This window comes from Corvus hawaiiensis, chromosome 1 (genome assembly GCF_020740725.1).
Source record: "Corvus hawaiiensis isolate bCorHaw1 chromosome 1, bCorHaw1.pri.cur, whole genome shotgun sequence".
Lineage (NCBI taxonomy): Eukaryota > Metazoa > Chordata > Aves > Passeriformes > Corvidae > Corvus > Corvus hawaiiensis.
This window is the reverse complement of record NC_063213.1, coordinates 49,519,643-49,547,524: the sequence shown is the minus strand read 5'-3', so window position 1 is coordinate 49,547,524 and position 27,882 is coordinate 49,519,643. Positions and strand designations below refer to the sequence as shown.

The following is a 27,882-nucleotide window of genomic DNA, read 5'->3' as shown; positions in this document are numbered from 1 at the left end:
ATTGCAAATAATTAAATATGAAGCACGGCAAAGCACTTTGAAAGTGCTGAGGTTTTGTGGAGGAATTAGCCGCCTGTTTGAAATTAACACTAATTTGGCTCTTACATCAACAGCCCCTTTGTAGACAGCATCTCACTCAGTTGCTAAACATGTTTGATAGCTCTATGGCTCAGAAGGGAGTGTGTGTGTGTCTGTGTGTGTGCGTGTGTGTGTGTTTGTGGCTATGTCTAAAATCTGTACATTTTCCCACACAAAGAAAAGCTCTACTCCTTTTCAAAATCTGACACAAATGTGAAAGCCATTTTCCCTTTGTTTTCTAAACTGCATTTAAAAATACAATACAAATTGGCATTTGCTGAAAATCATTATGTCAGCTGAGTACCCTGAGTACCCTTATAGCATTAATGGATAAGAAAGGAAAGGGGGAAAAAAAAGGACTTCACTCCTTTAAATAAGAGGGCTCCTTTATTTAAAAAAACTTTAAACGTTTTTACAAGATCATGTGATTGGGACTCAAAGGCAATAAATCTAGATTAAGAATCCCTAGGGATTTTTAGATTGATGCAATCTATTATGGATAGCACCTCAGTCTATTTATCTACGTTAAAGACTCCTGTATTGTCATTTTAAAATTAACGTGCTTGATGTCAGCCCTTTTGCCTTTGAAAACGTTTGCATAAAAAGAAAAAAAATGACTGAATTAATTTATGTCCGGCAAAATTCAGTGAAAATTTGTATATTATTTAATAGAGGTACCTAATATAAAAGCTTCTACCGCGGTTCAAAATTAATATATCAAATCCACTGGTAGAAATAGAAGTACAGAAATAAGCAAGACATATCTAAAGCTCGTCTAAATGGTCTGTGAACGAAATGTAGGTAGGTGTTAGCAAGAGTCCAAGAACCCTCGGCCTGCCTCTGGCTCCAGCAAGGGTCTTTCCCTTGGTCATTCCTGCCCCGCTGGCCAGCGGGCTGGCAGAGGGAGCACCTTCCGCCCCACCACCTGCCAGCGTGCCGCCGCGCTAGTAACCGCGGGCATCGGGGATCCAACATAGATTTTACATTCAAATACCAGAGGACCTTCTGGAAAACAGCAAAAACCGTACAAAATGAATAAAACCCACCCCTCAGCGCAGGGCTGGCATTTACGGAGGGACCGGCTGCGCCTTGCTCAAACAGAGGACAGCTTTTAATTTCCTGCAGAGCCGTGGCTCTGCCGCCCTCCCGCGCCGGGGCCGGGCCGGGCCGGGCAGGGCAGGGCAGGGGGTTCCTCGCCCGCGGACCCCGCTGCCTGGGGCCGGGAGCGCCGGCAGAGCCGGGCAGAGCCGGCAGAGCTCGAAGCGCTAGGGGCTGCCAGCCCAGGCTCTCCTCCGTGCTTAGCAGCTCCTACTCACCTTCAAATAGAAGGCAATTGATTAGTTTCAGTTTCTCCTCCCAGGAGAGATCCGATACTTTCCTTGGGATCAAACGGACCCGAGACTAAAGGAGGGGGTCAACCGGCAGGAAAGAAAGAATGAGAAAAGAGAGAAAGAAAGAGAGAAAGAGAGAAAGAGAGAAAGAGAGAAAGAGAGAAAGAAAGAAAGAAAGAGAGAAAGAAAGAAAGAAAGAAAGAAAGAAAGAAAGAAAGAAAGAAAGAAAGAAAGAAAGAAAGAAAGAAAGAAAGAAAGAAAAGAAAGAAAGAAAGAAAGAAAGAAAGAGAAAGAAAGAAAGAAAGAAAGAAAGAAAGAAAGAGAAAGAAAGAAAGAAAGAAAGAAAGAAAGAAAGAAAGAAAGAAAGAAAGAAAGAAAGAAAGAAAGAAAGAAATAGATGGATGTAGGGGGAGAGGGAGAAAGATAAAACGAAAGATAAAAAGGAAGGAAGGAAGGAAGGAAGGAAGGAAGGAAGGAAGGAAGGAAGGAAGGAAGGAATGTAACTGGCTAGGCGCACTGGAGGAGGATAGCAAACTTGGACAGAATGGCTGCTTTTTCTTTTTCACAAACAAGCAAATAAAAAGCTGTTTAAGTAGAACCTGCATACTGAATATATATATGTGCAAAGACACACATATAGAAAAAGGCAGGCACGATTTATGGTTGAATTTCTGTGAGCCTCTCTCTTCCCAGTGTTTACAAGGCGGGGCTCCATTTGCAAGTTGTACATCTGTTCGCTTCACGTGACATTTTCATAAAAGCTCTAACATCTGGTCAAAATAAACCTCCTTCAGGTACCTGCTTAACTTTTCACATGTCAAAATCCCTTCCCCTCTGAAGGTCTCCTTTCCTCCAAGGCTGGAGCCGCGTGTATTGCTCCTTTCTTGACTGCTTGTTTAATGACTCTGCCTCGTCCCGAACAGAACAAAGCAACCCTAAACATGAGGGGGCGACCCCGACCCTTCCCAAGAGCATCCTGCCCTCTCTCGCCCCCTCCCACCACTAGATTTCCCCGCATTAGGAGGGCAGAGCGGGTCTGCTTCCCGCCGCAATATTTCGCTGTGGGATTTCTGCAGCCCAGCAAACAGGATTTGCAGTCCCCCCCTCCAAGCGAACCCACAGTCCTGCTCGGGCTAATATTTTGCACGAACGCTGATAATAGTCCCAAAGTCAAATGATCAGCATCGAATTGTCCCAAACCTATTCCGTTATTATTTCTGCTATTATTAATTGCTGCTGTTACCTTTGTAGCTGTCTTTATCCCAGCGTGGTTCACCTGAATTATTTTGGAGTAAAACACTTCTTTTCTTTCCCGTGTCCATACAGTGAATAAGGGAATTTTTATAAAGTTTCTGCAAATTTAATGTCACCCCTTCATAAAAAGAGTGGGGAAGTGTCGGCTAACCAAGACAAGACGACTACGTAAATAAGAAGAGTGTGTTACTGAGCGGGCGAAGGAGACAGGGAATTACTAAGAGAATGGACAGCTTTTTCGGCAATCTGAATATTTAGTTGTGTTTTGCGTTTTATTTCGGATTTTTAAACGGGTGTTACCATCATCCTTAAGTTTCCGCAGCTTTATTGTTCTTGTTCTGTAAAACCGTTCTAAGCCTCCCGCAATGTCGATCACTTGGTCCTTATAAATGGCCGGCTTGTTTGCTTTTAAGAAAGAAAAGGGGGACTTTTCTACAAGTGATTTTAACCTGCTCCACCTTCAAGTGACCTGCCAAATGCTCCTTCTTACTTTATAGACATCTGGGAATTCCATACATGCCTAAACTCCAATTACACACCTTCTTCAAAGGACACGTGCTTTGATTTGCCAAGAACATTAAGTGGACTGAAGTCGAAAAAGCTGGTGCAGAAGTTAATGTAAAATACATCCTGTGCCATGTTTACTGCGGGCACGTTATGTATGCAGCAAATAAAATAAGTCCTGATGGGATGTGGATGTGTGCTCCTCTTTTTTTTCTTTTGCTTTAGCCTCCCGGATCCCTTTACGGGGTGGATTGGACTTGCCGTCACCACCACCACCACCCGCTTCCCAAAGATGCTAATTTATGGCGGGAGCGCTCTCGCTCTCCCGGCGGGTCTGCTGCCTGCCGGAGCGGGCAGGTGAAGGGAGAGACGTGTGAACCGGGCGGACGCAGCCACCGAGAGCGGCAGCTAAGCCCATTCCCGGAGACGCCGAGCCCCGCGGCGGCTCGCCCCGGGCGGCAGGTGCCCGAGCTGCCGGCGCCGCAGGTGAGCTCCTCTCCCCCTGCGCTTTTCCGTGACTTTTGTGCCCCCGCCCTCTCCCTCCGTTTCCCCCCACATCCCCACGGCGCGTTTGTTTGTTTTTCTTAAAATTACAGATGCAGGGAAAACCGCCTGACATCATGGGAGCGGGACAAGAGCGCACTTTGAAGGGCTCCTGGGCAGGACTTCAAGTGAAATCATACGCCGGGGAGGAATCCGATACCGGCTTGGAGAAAGCAGCGGGGCGGCCCCTGCCAAACCCAGGAATGCGCGAGGGCCCGCGGCCGGCGCCCCCCGCCCGCCGCCCCGCAGGAGGCGCAGCGCCGGCACCGCCGCTCCGCGCCCGCCAGCTCCGCCGGGGCCGCGGCGATGCCACGGGGCGGCTGCACGGGCCCGGACCTCTTAGTCTGCGAATAAACGGGACAGACTGATGCCTCGGGGAAAAAAGTGAAATCAATCAGGATTTCCAAAGGCAGAGTTAATTTTCCGATTGCAAGAGTGTTTAAAATTCCCAGAAGGCAAATTAATATACATATTATTTCTTTTTTCCTTCAATAAGCCTGATGCTGACTTAATCGCTTTTGGCTCTAGCCCTAGGAGCAGCAGGCATCTGCAGTCCCCAATTTCAACCGAGGAAAGGGTACGTTTGTATTTTTAAAAAAGGTTTATCTCTTTTTTTGTGATTTTTTTTTAATGAGGCAGAGGTAGCGGTTGTCAGCTGGGAAAGAGCACCGGCTGAGTGCCTGCTGCCCGGGAATGCTGCGGCGCCAGCAGGGACTTGTTCGGAGGGACACAGAAGTGAGACGGAAAGACCTGCCAGTGGCATGAGCCCCCCCGGATAGGAATTGGGGATTTTTCTCACTCGGGTGTTCAGCTTGGAAAGATGTTGCACCGACTGGGCCAGAGGTCTCTTGCTGGTTGCAGCAGAGCCGGTGAGGTTTAAGTCCATCAAGCGGGGCCGCTCCCGATTTCTAAGGCCGAGCACAGTTTGTTTCGTGGCTTTTAAAGTGCACTTGATTCCTCATCCGCATTTTGCAGGAATCTCCTTCCACGAAACACGCCTTCTCCTCCTCAGCACCGAGCAGCTCGTCTGGTTGGCTGTTTTTTTTATTCCCGGAACCTGTTTTCTTCCTAAACGTGAGGAGTTTTCCCCACCTTTCCCCGGCGGGATTTCTCCCCCAAAAGGAACAGACGAAACCTTCTATAACTTCCCAAGTCCCCTTACCCCCATTGCCAAAGCTGCGCCTGCTCCCCGTGCCTCTCGCTTTCGCTGCAGCCGAGGTAACGCGGGCAGGCATTACCTGCTCCTCGGCAGCTGATCGCCTCGGAGCCAGGGGTTCCGAGTCGCTGAGAGGGCAGCTGCGGGTGCCAGGGTGCCGGGGAAAGGCAGCGACCCTTCGGGAGCTCGCAGCGGCTTCCCCTCCTCTCCATCACTGAGAGCTGCGACCACCAGGGCCCACATCTAATTTTCAAGTACTCGCTAATCCGGCAGTGCAAACAAGCGCTGCGGGCTCTCTACTGTAAACATTGCGCACTGGTTTAGAATATGACCGATATTGAATTCATAATACTGTTATGTGGGTAATAGACGGCAATATGCGGATATGGAAACAAAAACAGGCAATAAAGTCAACTCAACACGGGCTACGCAAACAGGCTCTGTCTTGAAAAAGCACCCCATCCTATTTACCGTAGACACTGGCCGAACTCCGGCGGCAGAGTCCCTGTCTCCACGGAGGGCACAGCTCATCTCCCAGGGAGGCAGTGGTCCCCGCGCACCCTTCGCGGCCACAGAGGGGCAGGAGGCGCCGCTCCCCGCTCACTGCCCGGCTGCCAAGAGCTGGGAGATAAGCAAGCGACAGCAGAGACCCAATCAGCTGTCCGGTTATAGGGGTTGAGGTTTGGTTTGGGTTGTTTTATTTTCTGGGGTTTTTTTTACAACTTCCCTTTCACCTTCCTTCCGAGCCCTCAGATCTGGAGGTTCCCTCTCTTTTGCAACTGGGTTCTCGCCGCATACTGGGACCCCGCGAAAGGCATGATGAGAAGAAAGAGGGGCAACATGCGCCCTACACGTAGAAAATGAGAAGAGGGCGGGTTAGAGTATCCCTGTGTGCTTTGCACAATGAAAATGTGATCGCTAATATATATGTTATATAAAACCCTAGAGAGCACAGCAGTCAAACATCACTTCCACCGGAAAAACCCACTCGCTAGACACTTCCCTATTTCAATCGCACTTTCTTTTGCTTTGCCTTTGGATGGACGAATCCCTGTTTAAAACCGATGCCTCTTCCTCAGGGATATCGGCACAAGTACCTGCGCTGGGGGCTGGGGAACGGGCCTCTCTTCTGCCTCACATCTAGGGGCAAAACACAAAGGAGGGGGTAGAGCTCTGCTGCGAAAACTCTGCTCCCCACGCAACTCTGCCTTGCCTGGCGTGAAGATTAAAGGGGGAGAGGGAGAGAAAGAGAGAAGAGACAATACCTTCCTCTGCAGATGCAGTGAGCTTCAGCACAGAATAATAAAGCTGTCTCAATAAATAACATGCCTGTGTCTGTCAGTAGCTAGTTTATTTGCGTTTTTCGCCTGGTTTGTTTATACTAGTGCCCCTTCTCTCTTGGGTGTCTTTACAGCTCAACAAGCAGGTATTTATCTACAGTTCTAACCCTGAGTTCTCAGAGAGACCAAACTTTAAGGTTATTAAAATTTCAATCATATTTATTTATTGCAGAAAAATAATATACAATGATATTTACAAAACAATCATAAAAATAGGAATGCATTTAGACACCGGATCTATTTGCATTTTAACATGGGTCATCAATAAATAAATAAAATGTTTATTTTTTTTTTTCTCAGAGGAAAAATAATAATAATAAAAAAGTTAGGAACCGGGTATATAACAGCTTGAGCCCAGCTTATTCCCCCCTAAAAAAAAAAAAGGTTTTCATCTCTACAGGGATATTTTTGGTTGGCTGCTTGGTTTCATTCAAGAATGAAGAAAGTCCACAATAATGTATTTCCTTTCATCAGTGGCTCATAGGCACGACCTCTTGGGAATGCATGCATGCAAAAAAAAAAAAAAGGGCAAATTAAAAAAAAAGTTCAATTCCAACATTCTTCGTCAAAATTAAAAAAAAAAAAAAAATTGAACGATTCAGACTTCTATCAGAATGCAGAGATGTGTGGATTGTACCGACGCCCAAAGGGTAGTCACTGTCCAAAGCCCTTCTCTCTTTCACTTTCCTTAAGTGCTCCCCACGCCCTGCTTTGAATTTGGATATTACTCTTCTAGTTTCCAAGAAATCCTTGGTACGTTTTTTGTTAGACAAGATCAAAAAAAATCGTATCCAACTTCAGAGTCTCTAGATTGTCCATTTTCTCCTTCTGTGGGAACAATGTCATCTGCAAAAACCCAGAAAGGGCGGAAAACTCGTTACTGAAACGAAAGATACACAAACATCTACCTACACCTCTCTGTCCCTGGAAATACACGTATCGGGCACGAATGGAGAAGGGAGAACTCGCCGTGCGGGCGGTGCGGTGACCGTGTGACACCCCAGCCTGGCGGTCCGCGGTGTCAGAGCCGAGGAAAGGGACTGCTGGGGCGGTAGGAAACGCTCATCGGGCAGCACAACGGGAGGACATGGATTCGCTTCAAAATACGAGCAGCGGCAGCAGCAGCGGCGGCAGCAGGAGCCATCCCAGCAGCCCTGCTGGCTCCGCAGCGTTTGGTGAAAAAGCGATCTCAGGCCGGCCCCATCTGTCTGGGGCGCACCCGCACGGCCGCCGCCTCCCGCCCGAGCCCACCCCGCCGGCAGCGCCCGGCCACGCGTGGGCCTCGCGGGCCCGGGGCGCACCTCGGGCCGCGCAGGAGGAGGAACGCGCCGGGATGGGGGAGGCACCTCCAGCCGCCTCGCTCTCCGGCTGCTCCTGGAAGCCAGGCCCCTCCAGGCGGGGTGCGGGCCCTCTCGCCCCACGGCCACGCGTGCCCGGCTCACGGCGCAGCCGGCGGCCTCTCGCCTCCCTCCCCCCTTTTTACCCGCCGCTTTCGGGGTCCCTGCCTTACCTAGGGCTCCTGCCGGGGGGATGCGGGTGGGAGACGCCGCCTGCTAGTGGGATGCGGACATGGACCAGGCGCCCTCCATTCTCCACACCGAGAAGGCGTAGCTGAGCCGCTCGTGGGCCACATAGCTGCAGCTTGCCATCTTGGAGTCCAGCTCGTCGCTCTGTAAGACCTGGTAGAGGAAGTCGATGTACCTGGCCGCCAGCTTGAGGGTCTGGATCTTGCTCAGCTTGTCCGAGGGCAGCGTGGGGATGATCTTCCGCAGGGCGGCGAAGGCTTCGTTCAGCGACTGCGTGCGCTGCCGCTCCCGCACGTTGGCCATGACCCGCTGGGTCTGCAGCTCCTCGTAGGACTGGGGGCTGCCGCCGCCGCTGCTGCTTCCGCCGCCCCCGCCGCCCCCGCCCGCCCCGCACTTCTTGCCCCGCTTGCCTTGGGCCGGGCTGCAGGGCTCGTCCGCGGCCCCGACGGCTCCGCCGGCGCTGCGGCGGCTGGAGCGGCGCTTGCGCCCCCCTCTCTTGTTGTTGGGCAGCTGCTGCCGGTCCGGCTCCTCTTCGCTGTTGCTCAAGCTGTCGTCGGCGGGGGAGACTGGCGAGTTTGACTCGTCCTGCTGCATCATCTCTGGGGGGAGACGCGAGAAGCGGGCCGGGAGGGGGGGGAGGGCAGGGAGAAGAGGGGGGCACCTAACCCGCCAGCTCCCCCTTGATCGGCTGCTTCGCTGGCCTGCGAGGAGAAGGAGGAGGGAAGGAAGGAGGGAGGACCTCACTTTGGGGGGAGGGGGGATGGCATCAGGATCCAAGAGGAAAAAAATAAAAAGGCCAACCAAAAAAAAAAATCCCTCCCGATCCCTCCTTGGAGCCCCTTCGAGGTGTCTGGGATTGGGAGAAAGTTGAAGACTTGGAGGTTCTTATAGCTCCTGCTGGCGGAAAGTTTGGGGGCAGCAGTGTCATTGGCCTGACGTGGAGAGGAGGGACTTTTGCTGAGTTTTATAGGAAAGTTTCCGCTTCCCCCCCTCCACGCCCTCCCCCAATTATTTTTTTCAAGCCATTCACAAGTGATCTGGCCTCCCACCCCCCCACACACATACATCCTTACCGCGAGCTCTTTCTCGGTTTCCCTCTCCGTGGTTTCTCTCTCAAACCTCTTCGGTTCGTGCTCGGCTTTGGGGTGGTGCTGAGGGGCCGGGCCGGGAGGTTATGGGGGTGCCCAGCACCCCGTGCGCTGCTGCAGAGGGGTCAGCGGGCCGCTTAGTGCCTGTGCTGGGGGCAACCACCCCGAGCGGCCGGGGGAAGCCCGCACCTCTCGGGCTTTCCTCGCCGCAGCGGGCACGGCTTGCAGCGAAAAGGACGAAAGGGAAATTAGCCGCGGGGCAGCATCCAGGCACATCCTAATTTTGCCCCGCTTTAGCACACGTCGCTCTCCCATCACTGAACGCCCTCGCGGTCTGACTTGCCGAGGGAGTCGCACATTTCTGGGCTGGGGAGGGGTGGCGACACAGCCTCGTCCTGTCAGGCTGGAGGACTGCGCTGGGAGAAAGCCATCTTCAGAGGTGGAAGCAGCGGGGAAACCAAGCACTGGCTTCGTACATGCATAAGCACCAGTCCTTGAGCTCGTCTTAAGAGAAACCCGGGAGGATCAGCGTCTCCAACCTGGCACACCGGGAGACGGAAGGGTGTACAGACCCTCTTTGCCCACACTCTGTGTGTGCTGACCACTCACTTCATTCCGTCCTCCCACAAGGCGCCCGAGTCCGGCACTTCCTGGGAAAAGAGATTATTTTTTTCAATTTCTCTTCTATGTTTGCAGCCAAAGCTGTTGCTTCCCATCCCCCGCCTTTGTGCCTCCTTCCCCGCTCGCTGGCAGCACGCAGCAGGTGGTGTGTCTTTTAAACAACAGCTCAGATTCAAACGGGGAACGCCTGGGAGGGAAAGCTAGAAATTGCCATCCATCAGTAAACGGGGCGAAGCCTCTGCTCCCTGCGTGGGGACCGCGCTCCTCCGCTGCCGTCCTGGTAGCCCCTGCCTGGACGGGCACCGCCGGGTGCGGGGCGGAGCGGGCAGCGCCGGCAACGCAGTGTCTCCCCGGCTTGTTCCAGGTGTGAGGGCGGACAGGGCGAACGGAAAAACAGGGGAGCGATAAATCCCAGGCATGAAATAAGACAAGGCATGTGGAAGAGCGCTGTCATCTTCTTCGGGGAAGAGAGTCGTCTCTCCCCTCTGCCTGGGGACTGACTCCCTTTCCTCCGGGCAGAGGCGTCTCATCGCGGGAGCTGCCAGGGGCCGGGACCCTCCGCGGCCGCCGCCGAGGGGCAGCCAGCCCGCCCCGGCCGCTGGCCCCGGCCCCGCCGCAGCGCCCGTCGGGCACCCGCCGCCGGAGCTGTCCCGACGCTTCTCCGCTCGCTGCCCTCTCGGCGAGCTCTACTCCTCGTGTCTTCCATCCCGCGGTGCGAGCACATAGCAGTCTTCCCTAAACACTCTTTATTGAGAAACAGCTGGAAACAGGACCGGGGAGGAAACAGGGACCGCCTTAGAAGGCAAGGGAAGGCACGCCGGCACACAGACCCACAGTGAGCCTGCACAGCTGCCCTGGCTTTTGGCTTGTTCCTGATGTGTCTTCTGCGACCACAGGCCTCTCCACTCAACTCCATAGCTTGTCAGGAGAGCTTCAGGGGTTCCCTTGTGTTGGCAGCAGCTGCTGATCCCAAGGTAAGAAGAGCTGGGTCTCCTTCCACCTCCCTCTCACCAATAATTTTATATGTACCCAGAGCCTCACTGCTTCTCTGGGGTTTAGAGCAGTGTCATTACAGAAGAAATGTTGGAAACAGTAGTGCTGAGCATCTGTAGGTGGCTCTAGAGACCTTCCTTCCTTCCTTCCTTCCTTCCTTCCTTCCTTCCTTCCTTCCTTCCTTCCTTCCTTCCTTCCTTCCTTCCTTCCTTCCTTCCTTCCTTCCTCCCTCCCTCCCTCCCTCCCTCCCTCCCTCCCTTCTTCCCTCCCTTCTTCCCTCCCTGCCTCTCTCCCTTCTTCCCTCCCTTCTTCCCTCCCTGCCTCTCTCCCTCTACCATTCTTCTCATGGGAAACAACATCATAACACAAACCCAAACCTGGATAGCTGTTACCTTGCTGGGAAGGGGATGCTGCCTGAAAGGAGGGAGGGGCAGCACCTCCCGAGCTGATTTCACAGGATGCACAATTTGTCTGGGTCACCTGAACTTTGAATGGGTTGCAGGACATCACCTGCTTGCCAGGGGGCAGGAGAAGGGTATGTAGAGCAGGGTGTGTGGAAGAGTCAAGGACAGGTGGAGATGCAGTATTACATGGTTTGTAAAAATGGAGAACATGGAGAAATGTAGGGAGGGAGTTGAGGAGAGGGGAGTGGGGTTGACCATAGCAGATAGCTGGGCTTAGTGTCAGCTACTCTTTATGTAAACTGCAGCAAAATCAACCAGCAGTGTTTAGCTGGACTCATGTGGTGCTATCTGGGACCTGCACACTGCTATATGAACCAGGACTGCGCAAAAGCCCCCCATCATCTTCATTTTGGCTTTTGTTTTATTTCTGACTCACAAATTATGGGCTCAGGGGCAAAGGCAGCTAAGCCCATGATGTTACTGCCAAGACCCACATGGGAGTGCAGGGGCCAGACGAGCTGTGGTGCCAACGATCTATCCTGGGGGACTTGCACTGGGCTGGGTGTGGGAGCCTGCCTGGATTGCCCAGGCCTGCTGACAGGCAGCAACTCTGCTTAGTGCTGGGGTGTGTGAAGCTTTGTCGGGAGGAGGGTGGATGTGTTAGAGTCATGTCTGGGGGTCTGTGTGAGAGAGAAAGTCATACTGGTGAGGATGTGTTTGTGTGTGCATGCATGTACTCTTGCTCTTTTGCAGTGTGAATACATATATATGTCAGGAGGGAAGAGGGTGGAAGTCTGTGCAGAGATTAAAGAAAATCAATTCTGGTTTATTTTGAAATCTACAGTTTTGATGGGAATTGAGGTGGAGCCTTTGCTTTTCACACATAAATAATAATTGTATTTTAGTTATGCAGTATTAAGCCATCTATTTTGAACCTCTACTAAGCCACTAAGGTAGTCCTGCAGACCACTCTGGAGCATGGGATAAAAGATGCCATGTCCTGTTTTCCTCTGTGCATAGGCATGGCTTGGGTAAGAAGTCTCCTGGCTCCTTGTGCAGAATCTCAACCGTGTTTCACTCTTTGGTGGTAGCAAGCAAAACTGCAAACAGATTCAGGGCCTTCCTAGAGATACTTCCAGGTCCATTCCTGCAAGCTTCCCCGAGCCTCAGCTCAGGAAAATATGTGTCGTGGAATGAGCTCTTACATGGAGCACTGGCAGGACCCAGAGCACTCCAGTATTTTGTCACCTGTGCAGTAAGTTATAATGCTGGTAAAGGAACCATGTAGATTACAGGTATGCCTGTGAGCACAGAGCTAAATAAATGACAGACTCCTGGGAGGAAGAAATGAGGAGTAATTTGGTCTGTGATGATCATTGTGGTCATGGTTGATCACAGGGAAATAGCTGTAAAGGATGCCCCCGACTTTGTTCCAGCCCTTCTGTAGGCACCCATTAACTGTAGGCACCCATGCTGAGACACTCACAGGACGGGACAAGCAGTATCTGCCTTAGCCAGACAGAAACATCAAAGCTTTTGAGGGGAGTAGGTCAGAAGGTTGCTTCTTTCCTAGATTTCTAGGAATGAATAAAAGGCCCGATTTTTTCTGCCTGTTTATAAACCAGTGCAGAAGTTTAAGAACTAATGTGCTCAAGCTCTGGTGGATACAGCTACAATGTTGCCCATCACCAATGTGTTACACACATTGTGCATACACATCAATTACAATTGGATTGCGATAAGGCTGCTCTGTATTCTCCATACAGCAAGCACATACACATGTAATTTATCTCACAAAGATAAGGCTATTTGCTGTGGTAAAACTCTCACTGCTGGTGATTCCTTGGGATATTGAGCAATGTGTTGCAAACATGCACGTTTAGAGACAGCCTGCCTGCATGTTTTTGATGCCAAAGCATTCAGTTGGGTGTTTCCTTAGAAGTTTCATCTCTATGTTTCCAAGACCACTGAAATCAACTGGAGTTTCCCTACTAGTTTCCGTGGCCAGGTATTCCTATGGATTCTAGGTGAAAGCCTGGTCAGGACCATATCCCTTCAAAAGGGATGAGGAGCACCTGGCAACTTTCCACATTCGTGTTTATGCTGTAATTTGCTCCTTGTAGAAAGCACACCGGGAAACAGGTAGAGAACTCTCACTGTGCCCTGGTACAAATTTCTGCACAGCAACAGCAAACAGGCAGAATGAACATAAAAAGGGTATGAGAGCAGAACCTGTTTCTCGTCTTCTTTCACGTCTCCTTCCTTCCTATCACCGCGGCAGCTCATACAACCGAGGACGCGGAGAAGCTGACAGTATCTCCCGTCATTCGTCCTCCCTACCTGGGCCCGGCGTGGGTGGGCGCGGTGCGGCTCGGCTGCGCCGGCGGGGCTGGGGCTGCGGGGCGGCTCTGCGGGGCCGGGCCAGGCTGTGCGGCCGGCGGCCACCGGAGGGCACGATTCCCCTCCGGCCCCGCTGCGGCTCCCAGGTGAGTCGCTGCCGCCTCAGCGGAGCCAGGCGGGCACCCGCCGTGCTCCTGCGGCAGCCCGAGCCCCGTCAGGCTGGGTCCCCCGAGTTTCGCGGCCGCGAGGTGCTGCCCGCCCGCTCCCGGGTCTGTTCGCTCGTGTTTCAGCGAACCCCGAGTGCTTTTTCTCGCTGAGGTGGCCCCACGCCGCCGCAGCGCCGCTGCCCACCCGGGGGGCGGCCCTGCTGGGTCCTGGGGGGAGATCCGGCCCATGGATCCTCCGTGGGCATAAGGACACTTCCCACGGGTGTGTTTCCAGCTGCCGGCGCTTTGACACTCCTTTCGTTCGGAAGCTCTCGAAAGCAGATGGATAACACGGAGTTCCTCTAACGCGTCAGCTTCGTTGTCAAAATTACTACAATGATTCTTATTTATTTTTTTAGGCTCGTTGTCACTGGGGCCTTTCATGTAAAAGTCTTAGCAGCTTGCTGCCGTAAAAGGATGCGGCAGCGTTGTTCCCAGTGTTCCCAGTGTCCCCAGTGCGCGGCCGGTCCCGTCGCTCATCCTTCCCGCCTCCGGGCCGGCGGCAGGGAGCGCTGCGCCCCCCGCGCACCGGCATTCGGCATCTCCTGCATCCATCCTCTCTTGCCAGCTCTCGATTCCACACAGGGCCGAGAAATACCTATATCCTATTAGCAAACTAGCAATCCCACATAGGAGACAAGTCTCTCAATAAATTAAGAGCTGAAATTATTTGCGACACGTGTTTTTATACAAAATCTTTATTCAGCTCCAGAAATAGCTGGTGGCAGTGGATGGGGCTGTTTAAGCAGATCCAAAGTACCTCGGTGGAAGCCTGAGTAGTATCCTCTCATGTATCCTAGACAAGACCAGTCCTTCCCATCACAGGAGATCAACATATCTAATGCTGTGGTGGAGCTCTGCCCCTAGTTATGGCTCTGGGTCTTGTTTATGTGGTTTCACATTTAAATCTGAAAAGACCTCTTAGTAAAACAACCTTATATTATCCCCCACTCCAGGGGATAATAGTTATTTTTATTAATAATGGAGCTTATTGGCTATTTCAGCTTCTTTGATTTTTTTTTCTTTTCCATCTCCTCCATCTTTCCTGAGCTATATAAATATATTTTTTTTCTTGTATTCTTCCTGCTCCCACACATTACTCAAATCTATATATTCAATCTTTCAGTACACTTCACCCATGGAAACTCCATAAAACTTCAGGCCCTTTTAGCCACAAATTATTCTTTTTTTCTTCCAAGGTGAGAGAGAGTGCACCTCCAGCACAGGTGATGGATAAAGCATTCTATAAAGCCTTCTTCTTATGGGTAGAATCAAATTCTCTGCAGCTCAAGCAATTAGAAACAGAGCCATAGAGCCAGAATTGCAGCATGGAAGTGGGCTTTTACCCTGTTAGCCATGTCTGCAACCCTGGGAAAGATCCTGCCTGTGCTTCCTACTGTATGTGGTCTTCTTTCTTTAGGCTTTCAGGTGCTCTTGGAATCTCACAGATGAAGATGAAAAGAAAGGTCATATGAGAAGCAACCATAACTCATAATGAACACAGGTGGGCAGCAAAGTCTGGTGTGAGGGAAAGGGCATGGAAGGTCATCCCAACATACACATATGTTTTCCTGGGCAAAGGAAATGGGGTTTTTTTTGATTGGTAGGCTGATTAAATGCCAGGTCTCCAACTTGGAAGCTATCTACCTTCTCTGCCTGGCCCTAGACCACACAGGGGCTGGATGTAGCTGTGCAGAGGAGGTGAGCCTGGAGGGGAAAGGTTCACAGAAATGAACACCCTTCTTGTTCCTTCCACAATTACCTTACTTCTAAGGACACCTGCTTAAGAGCTAGAAGAAATTAATTACCCCTGCTAGAAGGGAGCAGGGGTTTATTTCCATCTCTGCCAGGCTGTATTTCCTTTCAGAAAAGGCAGTCAGCATGGATCCAAGTTTACATATTCCTTTCTGCTTGGGGAGATTATAATTGTTTTCGGCTATGGACTGTCAGCTATGATGCCTAAAGATCTGCTATCCGTCATTACTCCTCATTTTACAGCCCCAATCCCATTTTCTTTCCTCCAGAATATAGGATGATGATTGGGTTACCTTGCTCACAAAGGACTGATCTGCCCATAGGTTCACATCCTGGTTTTATTTTCTGACCAGAGATCATATAGTAGGTCAACAATGAAGCTGATCTAGAGCACAAATCTTGGTTACCAAATTCCAAAGACAATTTTCCAGAGAAGTAATAGTTTATTGATCTGTTAAAGTAAATTAGCACATATTCACTGTTCATGTATCTGTGTACATACTTGACTATTTATGAACTCTGACCTCCAAACAAACATCTGTATTTGTATTTATGCAAAATACTGTACTGCCTCTGCCTTGAAAAATATCTATATCAAACATTCTCATGCCAAAATCTACTATCTGACCTTGCAGCACTAAAAATAGTTCATGTCAGAAGCAGAGAAATATTTGTTTTTCCTTTTAGAACATTTGTGCTTACATTCATTAAGGACTTGGTCCAAAATCCTTTGATGTCAAGGAGACTGTTTCAGTGGGCTTTGGATCAAGTCTTAAAAAGGGTCAATTAAACTTTAAATTAAAAAAAAAATTATGATGGGTCCAGCCTAAGAGTGTAAAAGATGTAAGAAAGGCTGCCTTTGGAGTAAAGCATCAGTCATTGTTCTCTAATATTTAGCTGAACTTGTGGAATTTTTCATTATTAAAGAAACAATCCTTTTCAAGAAGGTTGTAATTAATTTTCAGTCTTCAAAACATCCACATTTTGTTGCATATTAGAAATGTCGTTGCTGACTTAGTAAGTGCAAGGATGTTTTGAGCTCAGTAGGACATATATGGACTGGAACCTAAGCAGTAAGATATGGCCCAGATTTTCAAAGTCAGAGCAGAGACTTAGTTACAAAATACTCTTCTGACTCTAAAATATGTTCAGGTTTATGTCTCACTTCATATTTGAGCAATTTATGATATTTTCTAATGTCTGATCTAATGTTAGTATTTGCTTTTCACGCTTTGCAAAAGGACTAATGCAGCTCTGGGCAACAGCAGAGGTTGTAATTAATGTAAAGGTAGAAGATGTGCAATGGAATATAGCAAGGGCTTTAATTCAAAACAGTGAATTTATACCTTGTAGAGAATTTAATCCTTTTCTCTACAACAACGCATAGTGTTTACAGCATCCATTTTAATTAAAAGAAACTAGTATTAAAACAAGCTACAGCCTCACAGAGCTGACTGCACTGCTTCCTTGTAATCATTGTATCACAGGTTTGAGCAATTTGAGTGATGTATGTCTGCAGGAATTTTTGCTGAATCTGGATTATTTGACAGTAAAATGGTCATCATTCCTTCCAAACAGATAGAAGTTTGATCAATTATATTTCAGTGGCTTACAGCCATATTCTATCTACAGTGACATTTATGATCTATATTTGTTATCCCCAAATGACCTTCAACCTAGCTGTTATCTGCCATCATGTTAAAGTTTTGGTCAGTGAAAATCCTTTAGTGTCTTGGAAAGATTCATGATGTTGTCTTTTGGCCAAAGTCCATTATGGGTAACTACAACTTTATCTACATTCAACGTATGTAATTGAGTGGCTGTGGTATGGCACACTGTCATTTGGCTTAATTTCAATCAACTAAGATAACTCTCTGTATTTTCTTTCCTATAACACTGTGTCATGTTGCTGTAAAAAGTGAAACAGCTGCAATATTCTCCTTCTTGAGGATGCATCCCAGAACAGGCTGTTTCTTCCGAGAGGACAACATAGCCTCCAACTTGGCAGGTAAAATTTTGCAACACCAAATCCTTCCATCTGTGGTTTCATGTTGTCACTTCATTGCAGGAACTAATAGTCCGGTCTAGATGTCAAACTATCTGATTTGTTAGTGTAGCTGGCAGGTTAACTGTCTAAGTCCTACCATTTCCTCACAGAATTCACTGTGGGTAGGAAATTTCATCCAAAAAAGAAGAAAAATAACCGTCTTTAAAGATTAGATGCACTGTTGGGAAATTAGGTTCTTAATGCTAAATCAGATGTATGATAGGAAGCACTTCATAATTGCTCACATTAAGGGTAAGGGGCCAACCCAAAGGCATATAGACAGGAGGAAAAAAGGCAATTCAATCACTCAGCCATTACTGCAAGAAACAGCCCTTCATATTCCCACAGACCTAATGCATATCAGAAGCAAGCTACACTGCCATGCAGAGGTGGAAGATGCTTTTTCATTCCCTGTGGTTATGGGAATGGGAGGCATTGTATTTCTTCACAAAGGTCTTTCCCAAACTGTTCACTGAGGAAAAAAGAATTTCTGCCTCTCCTTAAGTCATAAAAGTTAGCAAAATATTATATGACAAAAAGTTGACATTAAACTTTGCTCAAGAGCATTTGAAAATGGCATGTGAAATCCATGCTGGAATAGGTGCTACTGTAAGGGCATCAAAATTGAAGGGAATGGATTAGCAGCTCCTCAGTAACAGCTGTGGCATCAGAAGTGATGCAGATAGGCATCACCCCATTTGCCATACAGATGCAGGAGAGCAGCACCATGCAGGCAGTAATAGCATTATACATGGAGTGGAAAGAAACCACAGCCAATATAGGTTTGTGTTTTCCCGAGGTTTTCACTAAGAAGCCTCCATGGTGTCACCTGCATTTCCACCATGCTCATTACCAATCTCTCTGGCGACATTCTGTCATTTGAAAATGTGTCACTGGATGTTTTCAGCAAAAGAAAATACTTTGGGCATAAAGTCTTCTCTTTTCATGTCTGAGGTTCCACTGCATCTTTGGGGTGATATTTGGTGCTTATGTGCTATGGAAGTGGCTCAGAAACCCTCACAATAAATATTTCTAATGACCCATAGCTTCACAAGAACTGTGTTTTGTAGGGGGGAAGCAGGATTGAAGTAGATGTCATTAGAACTTTTCCTTTGCTGTGTCTCAGGTATCTAGCATGTCTTTCCAGCTTGAAGGCAAAAAACACTGGTCTTATACACCAAAATGCTCTCCAGTCAAATATTTGGCTTATGCACTGGATCCTTCCAATAATTTGGCCAATGGTACGCTAAAGATTCATGTTTCTACTACTCTCAAAAACAAGATGATAAATTTATCTGGTTTTGGTTTTGTTTTGTTTTGTTTGTTTGTTTGGGGTCTTTTGGGGTTTGGTTTCGTTTGGTTTATGTCTTTCAGAAGATATGCCTGCACATTTTAAATATGAAAAATTCTGTGTGTTCTCATTATAGCTTTGGTAGAACTTATTTCTCTCCATGGGCAAACCCCATGCTATTAACATCACAGAACTTCCTCAGCATAATGTGATCCAGTCCATAGGTATGGCAGTTGTGATCTGGGAGAGGATGCTGAAATTATTCTGTTCCTGGATGTCTGAAACATATAACAGTGAGAACTGACTTATGCTGTTGTCAAGCCAAGTACAGCTAACAGAATAAAGGTGCATGCTTCCAAATTTAATACCTTGGGGCTGGTAAAGGTGTTTGCAGCAATAGGACCTAAAGTCCATCTTACCAAGGGTTTGTTTAGTAGTTCGAGCACAGTTATCAGTACTTCAGAGAAAGTTCCATTTGCTCATGGTTAAAATTTGAGTCCTGTATGTCAAGGAGGTGGCACCTGATGAGGGCCTAAACTGTCAGTTTAATCATATTTGTTGGCAACATTCAAGATATCTGCAAAGAAAATTTAAACTGAGTCAGATGTAATATGAAATGAATTCCACGCGCCTTCATGTAAGGCAGAGAAAGATCTGAGATAGCCCTTCATTTTACAGTCTCTCAATCATATTTTCCCTTTTTTTTTCTCCATTACTATTATTCATCATCCTACAACTTCTTTTGCATCTGGTAGTTTGCAGAGTTATGAGAGTCAATGATGTTGCAGAGTTACTGCAGTGTTCTAGCATATAATTAAAAAATTAATAAAATAGATTAAAACGTCTTTCTGCATAGTCACTTAATGTATCATATACGATAACATTAACAGCAAAAATGTGAACTACTTAAGAATGTAAGTACTCACAAATGTCCCCAGATGATGTTGCTGAGGCCTAAATATCTGATTCAGCTCAAAGTTATTTAAAAATAATTTTAAAATTACTCCTGTACTATGAAAATTTCCTGGAGACTCAATGACTTAGTTATGTACATTATTCTAAAAGACTTCATAGGAGCTTCGATGGCCAAGATCAGGTCCAAGAGCACCTTGAAACATCTGAAACACTTCAGCATTTGGATAATTACGTACTTTTGGGGCCAACCCACATTTCTCTTTGGAAAATGTTTCCCCTGCATGGCTGCAGACAACAGATGGATCATATGATCTCTGCATTTGGAAAGATGGCATAATTCTGGCAGACTGTCAGTTAAGTGAAAGAGGCTGATTTCAGATCCTCATTAAGAAAATATACAACCACACGGAGTGGACTGAATGGCAGCAAGTGATCGCTGGCGCCAGCTTTAATAGAAAGTATAGCACACTTGCAACATGAAATCTGCTGAGCTCTGGCTGGATCTAGCTCTATCAGGTTTTACATTCTTTTCCCAAATAAATGTGTTCTAAAGGAGACATTCTTTGTAGTGCAAGGGCCTTCTGTTTGCCAGGAGGGAGGGGAGCAGAGCAGTGGAGGGTTAAAAGGCAAATTCAAAGAGCCACCAGGTCTAGGGCTGGAGCAGGGTGCCAAGGCTTTGTTGAGTCTTCTCTTACACTTGCAAAGGTTTCTGTTTAGTGAAACTTTTCTTTATATTTCTAGTCTCTTGGTATATTTTTTAGGGTGCAAATGGCACTTTACCCAGAAACAGCCCTTGGAGACAGCATGGCCCCTTCCTGATGCAGGGCTCTTGGAGCAATGCCCAGTGCCTTTTTTACACACATTTCCACATGGAAGCAGCTCTGCCAAGCCCCTAAGACCTTGAGTAGAAAACCCAGGGCACTGTAAAATGTAATATAGTTTCCCAGCTACACTGGATATGACCAATAATTTCACTGTAATCACTACTCACAGCTGAAGAGTGAAGGGCTAGTGGAGCTGCACACCTGCATTTCACCAAACACCAAAATAATGGCTATGGCTTCAGGTCACAACTTTTGTTTCAGCAACGACATCAGGATCTTTGCATGATATCTCATCTTAGCCACACAAAATAATGAACAATCTTAAATCATTGGTTGTTTTGAAAGTCTTTGCTAAACTACCTTTTAGCGAGATCAGAGACATCATCTAACCCACATGAACCTGAAATGTTCAAAGAGTAATGGTGGTTGCTGTGTTATATCTATTCCTGTATCCTTTGTTCTACAGCCACCACTCTTCCCCCTGATAACTCTAAGTTTCAAAAGTTAGAATCATTAACAAGATGAAAGACTGCATAGTAAGTAAACAATGCTAGAAATAAAAAGAAATATCAACATCTGAATTAACTTATTCTCTCAGTGCACGTGTTTATGTTGAAGAGTTTCACAGAGTTCCTCTTTGCTGTGAAAAAAATCATAAAATGTACTACTTGTCCTTGATCCCCTGTAAGCCTTGGAGCAAGATGAGATGGAACTGGAACTCACAGGGAAAATAATTATCTGTCTTCTGCTTTCAGAGCTAAGGAGAGACAGTAAAACCAACAGGATACTCTTTATCTCTCTTTTTGAAATTATGGCCGAGGTATGACAAAAGCATAAACAGGCCTAGAATCTCAGTGTGCCTGATTACTTGTTTGAAATAAAGCCATGTGTGATAATAGTGAAGCCTGTCCTTCTGCAGTGCAACAACTCTGTGTGGGAACCAGTCAAAACCCCTCAGCATGGGAGGACATGGTCTGAGGCACAGCTGTGGCACTGAAGCCTTCCAGAGCAGTAAAAGCCACACTAAGATAATATAACGCACACAACAATTTGAATATATTACAGTCTTTATAAGTATATATTAATGTGGGAAAATGTACTACAAAAGATAACAGAATTACTCCCTTATTTTGACTTCCTTGAAGAAATAGGAATTTCAGGTATGTAACGACCACTGAACTGGACTGTAGCTGGTGATCAGCAGAGTGAGTAGTAGCTGTGAAAAATTCAAGGGCTTAAAATTTAGTGCCAGACAGACAAAAGGTAAACACTGAAACTAGGACAGAGAAGGGGAAAAGCAAAATTTGGATGAAACACAATTTTTAAAATAATATCTGAGCTGCACTCCTTAAAAAGCTAGAATTCTAGGCAATTGCAATTGAATATTTTTATTCTGTCAATTCTTTTATTCTGGATACATTGCTGTGACAGAAGTTCATCTCAGTCTCTAAAACAAGCATTTTTTTGAGCTAAGTTTAAGAGCAAATAATTTGAACTGATTATATTTACCAAATTTTTAGAATAAGCAACAATTTACTGTACTAAAAAAAGAGCATAACCAGCACACCTATCCATCCTTGTAACTATTCTGTTGTATTACTGGAAAAAGCTTGGCTGTCGTTGTTGCAGATAAGTAGCATTCAAGCCTAGTAAAACAACAAATTCCTATGAAAACAGGGACTCAGCATGCACAGAAGTCACATTTTAAGCTTCAGTGTTTTAGCTATTTTTAATTAAAAAAACCACCAAAAAACAGAAGTCCAAGTTAATTGAAAGGACCAGAAGGGTCATATAGAACTTGTCTTTGAGAAGAATCACTGATCTGAAAAAGAAATCAAAGCCACTTTTCCACTACTTTTGCTTAGTACCTCCATGACTTCAAAAACTAATTTATTTTAAAGTTTGTAAAAGAAAAAAAAAGTGTTGTTGGACTTCACTTATCAAGTTTCATCCTAGAGGGAATTTTTATAGCTGAGTTATAAACCCTCCACACTTGAGTGTTTATAATGGAAACGCTGACAAATGCGATAATAAACACCAATCATGGGGCCATAGTAGCTGATCAGAGAGTGGATGCAGAAGTTTGCAGTGCTATCATAATATTTTGTTCTGTTTCCAGGACTAATTTGCTTAAACCTCCTTTCAGGTTCAGCAGCTGTAAAACAAGATCAATCTAACTAGAGATTGCAAAGTCATTTGATTATTTATACTTCTCTTCGAAAGCTTCGAAATGTCTCTCAAATATGATTTCATTTAGTCTTATTTTTTTTGTTTACATGTCTGAATACTAATTGTAACATGATAGCTTCAAGGGAACTCAAATTTCTACCAAAAGTCAGTCTTCAGTGGCCAAAGAGAACATAAACAAACCAGCCTCAGACTAGGATCTAAAAATGGGCTATGATCAAACAGCTCTAAGGCTTTAAAAAGCCCCTTATTATCTTTTCCCAGAAGTAATTGACACTGTCAGTTTTTGTTCTTAATGCGGTGATAATGGCACTGTGCTTTGGGGAGACCGAGGAGCTGGACTCAGCCTTGGTGGCAGCAGGGATTCTGAGCAAGGGAAAGAAAGGCCTTTCCCTCCAGTGGGTGAAATCCAAGCCTTGCTGAAGTTAGCAGCACTTTTGCACTCTGTTAGGGTCTGGGTTCCCCTGTCTTCCCAAACCTGACAGGGTGTTGTACTCTACTGACTCCACAGACTAGAATGCAACTCTCTTGGACTGAGACAAGGATTAGGGGAGAAAGGACCCCACAGTTTTGTTATTTCAGGGAGATGGGATTGCACTCCAGCAAGAAGTTTGTCTGCAATATTTCCATAATTGGTTTATATTCTTACCAGACTAAGCTTCCAGGATTTTGACACATCCACAGAGGTTAAGGGATGAGTTAGTACGACATCTTGCTGTTTCACTGAGCTCTTTATGGGTACAAGGACATGTTTTAACACTGGTTCCTTGGGAAAAAATTGCATTTAGCCTGCTTTTTTGGTAAATCTTCATCAGTTTTGGAAAAGCATGAAACAAACAAACAAACAAACAAAAGCCCATTTTATCAGGTTTTCAGGTCATAGAAATCAATGTGTGGCCCAGAGGCAGCTCAAAATGCATCTTGGAATTTTATCTGTGCTTTTTCCATATTGTGTTCATTGCCTTTTACCACAACTGCATTTTTGATTTCTAATGATTTATTCCCAGTGGCTCATATAAGAATGTTACTACTGTTTCTATTGCTGCAAAATTTCCAGTGATTCATTAGAAATCAGGATTCATAATGCAAGATCCATTTGTGTTTAAAAATAAAATGTAACATATTCTTTCTGCTTTTCTCTAGTCTCTAACACAAGTATGAAAAAATTTGGATCTTGAACAAATTCCAGTGTTTTGTTATAAAACAAAGAAGAGAAAACCAATAATTTTTGAATTATCTGTTACAGACATGTTTACATTATGAATCTCCTAACTTAAGACTCTATGTGCTATAGAGTTCTAATTTTATCCAATGACATGAGCAAGAAAAATTATGAAAAGTTATATAATCATACTGTGAGAGATCATAGGGAAATAATGGTAAGAAGTGAGTATTAAATTGCATATTTCATTGTCCATAAAGAATTTGTCTTCATCATTTTGCTTGAGATGATGGTAACTAAAAGGAGATTGGGTTATGTGAAGAGTTGCTGATTTTGGAACATTGTTCGTTCGTAGTTCCTTTTCTCGTTTTATTTTTAGGGGGAAAAAAAAAGAAAACAACCCCCAAAGCAACACAAAACCATCTGAGGAGGCGAAACCCCCCAGTTCCTAGAAAGGATCCAGCTGCGCTAACTATCCTACTGCCTCTTGGAAAAAAAAGCATTCTGACAAATGGAGAGCAGATGCAATGTGTGCAGTCAGGGAGGTCAACAAAAACAAGTAGAAAAAGAAACCAAGGAAACAAGTGAAAAGAGAAAGAGTATTAGAGTATTAATACAGGATATTAGACCTCTCATGATAATATTAAAGTGAATAGAATGAGGAAAAGAAGAATAATCACCACAGAGCTGACAAAACACGAGAGAAGAAATAAAAGAGACACGGGATCCTAGCTATAGTAGCCTGAATCCAGAGTAAATCTTGATTTCACTCATATCACGGTAATTTTATGTAGTGGAGATAAAAGCTGTCCTACGAAGCCGTGCAGAACCACTGCCCTGAACGGGCAGTTTAATGCGGGTGGACCGGACTCTGAGCAGGATGGTTGCTGCCCGTCTGCTGCAACGCGGGGAGAAATCCAGGTCTTTCCCAGCAGCAGCGAAGAAGGGTGCCAGCAGCAGAGAGAAGTGGGGAGGGGAGCGGCAAGGGAGGGCAGAGACTCATCAAGATGGGTCGGAGAGGCTTCTAGGGGAGACCCTGGGCCCCACTCCCAGCCCGGTCACGGTCACCCCCCGCCGCTGCCGCTCTCCCGGCATCTCGCCCCTTTTCAGAGATGCCTGCGAGGCATCAATAGGTAAGGCTAAAAAGAGATCCCCGGGGGGGACCCTGTCCCCATCACCGGGGTGGGTCCTGTCCCCATCCGCGGGGTATGCCTGCCTCGGGCTTCCCCCTTTCCTCTCGCTCCGGCTTTTCAGAAAGTATGTCATTATTTTTATTCCTTGCAGAGATGAAACGTGGTGTGTGTGCGTGTGTGTGTGTATGTGTATGTGTGTGTGTGTGTGTGTGTAGGGGGATGTGCCGTGAGAGAGAAAGAGAGAGAAAACGCCTCCGCTGGACGTCCCCAGAACCAAAGCCCATAAACTCACAAGTTTTCTCTCTCAGGAGGGCGCAGACGGCTTCCCAGGCCGGCCCCGCCGGTGCCGGGGGGCTCCGGGGCATCCCGGCCAGCCGCACCTCGCCCCGACGGGCCGGGCTGGGCCGGGCCGGGCGCTCCAGCGCCAGCTCCCGCCCGGTGCGAGCGACGGCGCTGGCCGCCCACACGCAAGGACAGAGCCGTTCCAGGGAAGAAAATCGTGACAACAAGCGGTTGTGTCCAGATGTTCGGCTTCCCTGGCCCCGTGACACACGGCGTGGACTTGGCAGACTGGATTTCAAAGAAAAGGGAGTTGTTGTTTATTTTGTAAAAGGCAGAAAGCGCTGGGTTAAAATGCACAGGCCGAGATTTCCCTGGCAGGCAGCTGGGCAGGAACAGAACCCGCTGGATACCCGTTCTGCACGTTGGAAGAGCTCCACTGCCCCGGCCCAGTCTTTCTCCAAAGCAACAAATCGGAAAGATTTTAAAGCAAGCAGGCAACATACCACAAACCAAAGGGCCTCGACCCTTCAGTTTTTCCCCCCTTCCGTTTACAAAAATCGTAAAAATTAACAAATCTGCAACACACTGAGCCTCTCCATCCATCTTCTCCTCAACTCCTCCCGACCTCAGAGCACGCTTCTCCGAACACTCCTGGTTTTGCATCCCACACCTACAAGGTCCTGGCTGCGGTGTGAGAAGCAGGCAGGAGCTACGGCTCTGCTTCCCCAGGAGAGAGGAGCCGAGGCCACCTGCTCGCCGCCGCCGGCGATGCCCGGCCCCAGCCGCATCCCGCCGGGCCAGGGCACTCCCTAACTCGCGTCCTGCCTGCTGCATTCGTCCAGGAGCTCAGTCATGAAGGAGATGTACACTATGGCCAGGCGCAAGGTCTCTATCCGAGAGAGCCTCTTCTCGTAGGCGAAGGTGGGCACCTTCTTCCTCAGCTGGTCAAACGCCTCGTTGAGGTTGAACATCCTCTTCCTCTCCCGTATGTTGGCAGCCTGGCGCTGGGCGTAGGTGATGACCCGCTTTCTCCTGGGTCTGTCCAGGAGGGAAGAACTGCGCATCCTTTCCTCTTCCTCCTCTTCTTCTTCTTCGGGATCTCCATTTCCGAAGGCAGCCAGGGGCAGCCCCCGGCCCATTCCCTCCCGGAGCGACAGGACTCTGTCCCCGAAGGGAGGCCCGGCGGTGACCTCGCAGAGCCCCAGGCCCGCCCCAGCCCCGGGGGCTCCCTGGGGGCTGCCCAGGGAGAGGTCGGCCACGAAATCCAGCAGCGAGGCGCCCAGCAGCACCTCCGGGCAGGGCACTTGCGGGGCTCTGCCGTGCAGCTCATTCAGCAGCCCCGGGCGCCGGTGGGCTGGGAAAAGGCTGGCTGACATCTTACTTCAGAGAGGGCTTAATTTGGTCCCCCATCCCCAGCCCAAGCGACGTTAATATTTATAACCCCCCGGATAACAGGATTAGCAGGACTAGAAAGAGCGGCTGTAAAATTTCTCGCCGTGATGCTGATGAGAGGAGACGGGCAATCCCCTCAGGGACGCGTGGACGCTCCCGAGAGAGGAGTCCCCAGCGAGTCAATCCTGTCACAGCGATCAAGGACAGTTCCTTCTTGGCAAAACCCTCCGCTCTTACCTGCTGAGCACTTTTGTCTCTTCTTATACACCCGCAACCAAACGATTTTCAGCCTCCTTAAAGCCCCTAGCCGCAGAGCCGGGTCTCCACTGGGCTTGTTTTCCTGCTTTCTGTTGGGATCTCTGAACCCTGAGAGCCAGGCTGACAATTGATGTCAGGCAACCGCATGTATGCCTTTAATGATGTCCTGAAGAGGGGACCTGCATGCAGAGGATCACCGGGGAATGTTTACTCTGTATCCCAGCGCAATGGGAACTGAATGACAGGACCTCCATTAGCCTAAGTAAGCATTGTAGGGGACCCGATATTGCATTCCCAGTAGTAACTGTTGGAATCGTCTCTCCATTCCCCCTAAATCCCCTTCAGTCAGAGTTCAAACATCTTTCCAGTAGAAGGCTGCTTCGTAAAGCTCATTTCGGTTCAGGCAATCTCATAGCACTTCTTTTGAAACTCCTTCTTCCTGCCCGTGAGGGGAGGATAAGCTGGTCCTACTCTTACACCTTTGGTAGAGCACAGAGGAATCAACTTGAGCTCACGCACTGATAACGCTGGATACATACTGCAAAATGCCGTGAACTGCACAAAAACACACCCACCCACACACCCGACACCGCTGAATACCTTTCTTTGATCAAGGTTTCCTTGAGGACAGACGCTGGGGATTGTTTTGCTTTTGTCGTGGGAGACTGGAAGAGGGGCTGCGTCTTCACCCTTCCGCACCAGAGACTTTCCCTAAATAAACAACCCGGCCCGGGAAATCCCTGACAGTGTCAGATACACCGCGGTCGAATCGGATCGATTTTGTTTGGCACACGATTTGTACAACACAGCTCTCTCAGGAGTGACTGCCCATCACTCCTGAGATGCCTTCTTAAAACATAGTATTAGCCGTTGTCATGCATTGTTGTCACTCTCGCTTTGGGGCTAATTAGTCTCTAATTTCTAAGGGGATTTCAAAGCCCATGAGATCAAAGGTGGTGGATGGGGCCGGCCAAAAGATCCCTCTCCTCGAAAATACTTCTGTTTGCCTACAGGACCGCAAACATTTCCCGCAGCGTACCGGGATTTGCCATCACAGACGACTCAGCGAGCGAACTGTGCATCCCCTTTCCCGGGAAAGACGCGGCCGGAAAGTCGTTTTCCGTCCCCTCTTCCCCAGCGGCGGGGGCGAGCGAGGTGGGCGAGCCGCGCAAGGTGCGCGGGAGCGCAGGTACGCTGGACAGCTCCGGAGAGGGGCAGCCGGACGCCGTGGCCCTGGCAGCGCTGCAGGTAC

At 47.8% G+C, this 27,882-nt stretch overlaps 2 protein-coding genes and 1 long non-coding RNA gene across 4 annotated transcripts in view; 1 reads left to right on the top strand and 2 right to left on the bottom strand.

Moving 5' to 3' along the window:
- Positions 1-6,347: 6,347 nt before the first annotated feature.
- On the bottom strand, positions 6,348-8,736 carry TWIST1 (twist family bHLH transcription factor 1). The gene is made up of 2 exons (XM_048303927.1): positions 7,717-8,736; positions 6,348-7,052 (listed from the first exon to the last, which is right to left on the bottom strand). The coding sequence occupies exon 1, from the start codon at positions 8,327-8,329 to the stop codon at positions 7,760-7,762; it is 570 nt and encodes a 189-aa protein (XP_048159884.1). The 5' UTR covers positions 8,330-8,736; the 3' UTR covers positions 6,348-7,052; positions 7,717-7,759.
- A 1,471-nt stretch (positions 8,737-10,207) lies between these two features.
- The window catches only part of LOC125326109, a 30,582-nt gene continuing 12,907 nt past the window's right edge, over positions 10,208-27,882 (top strand). Inside the window, exons 1-3 of one of the 2 annotated variants that reach the window (XR_007203685.1) lie at positions 10,208-10,415; positions 17,059-17,147; positions 23,945-24,284. This is a non-coding gene — a long non-coding RNA (uncharacterized LOC125326109). Of the gene's footprint in view, positions 10,416-17,058; positions 17,148-23,944; positions 24,285-27,882 lie in introns of those variants that run through there. The other variant, XR_007203684.1, reaches the window with a different exon arrangement.
- Positions 25,754-26,386, bottom strand: FERD3L (Fer3 like bHLH transcription factor). The gene has a single exon (XM_048303943.1). The coding sequence runs from the start codon at positions 26,354-26,356 to the stop codon at positions 25,790-25,792; it is 567 nt and encodes a 188-aa protein (XP_048159900.1). The 5' UTR covers positions 26,357-26,386; the 3' UTR covers positions 25,754-25,789.

Excerpts from the sequence above, each read along its gene's own strand:
- TWIST1 (XM_048303927.1), bottom strand. The coding sequence starts at position 8,329 with ATGATGCAGCAGGACGAGTCAAACTCGCCAGTCTCCCCCGCCGACGAC.
- FERD3L (XM_048303943.1), bottom strand. The coding sequence starts at position 26,356 with ATGTCAGCCAGCCTTTTCCCAGCCCACCGGCGCCCGGGGCTGCTGAAT.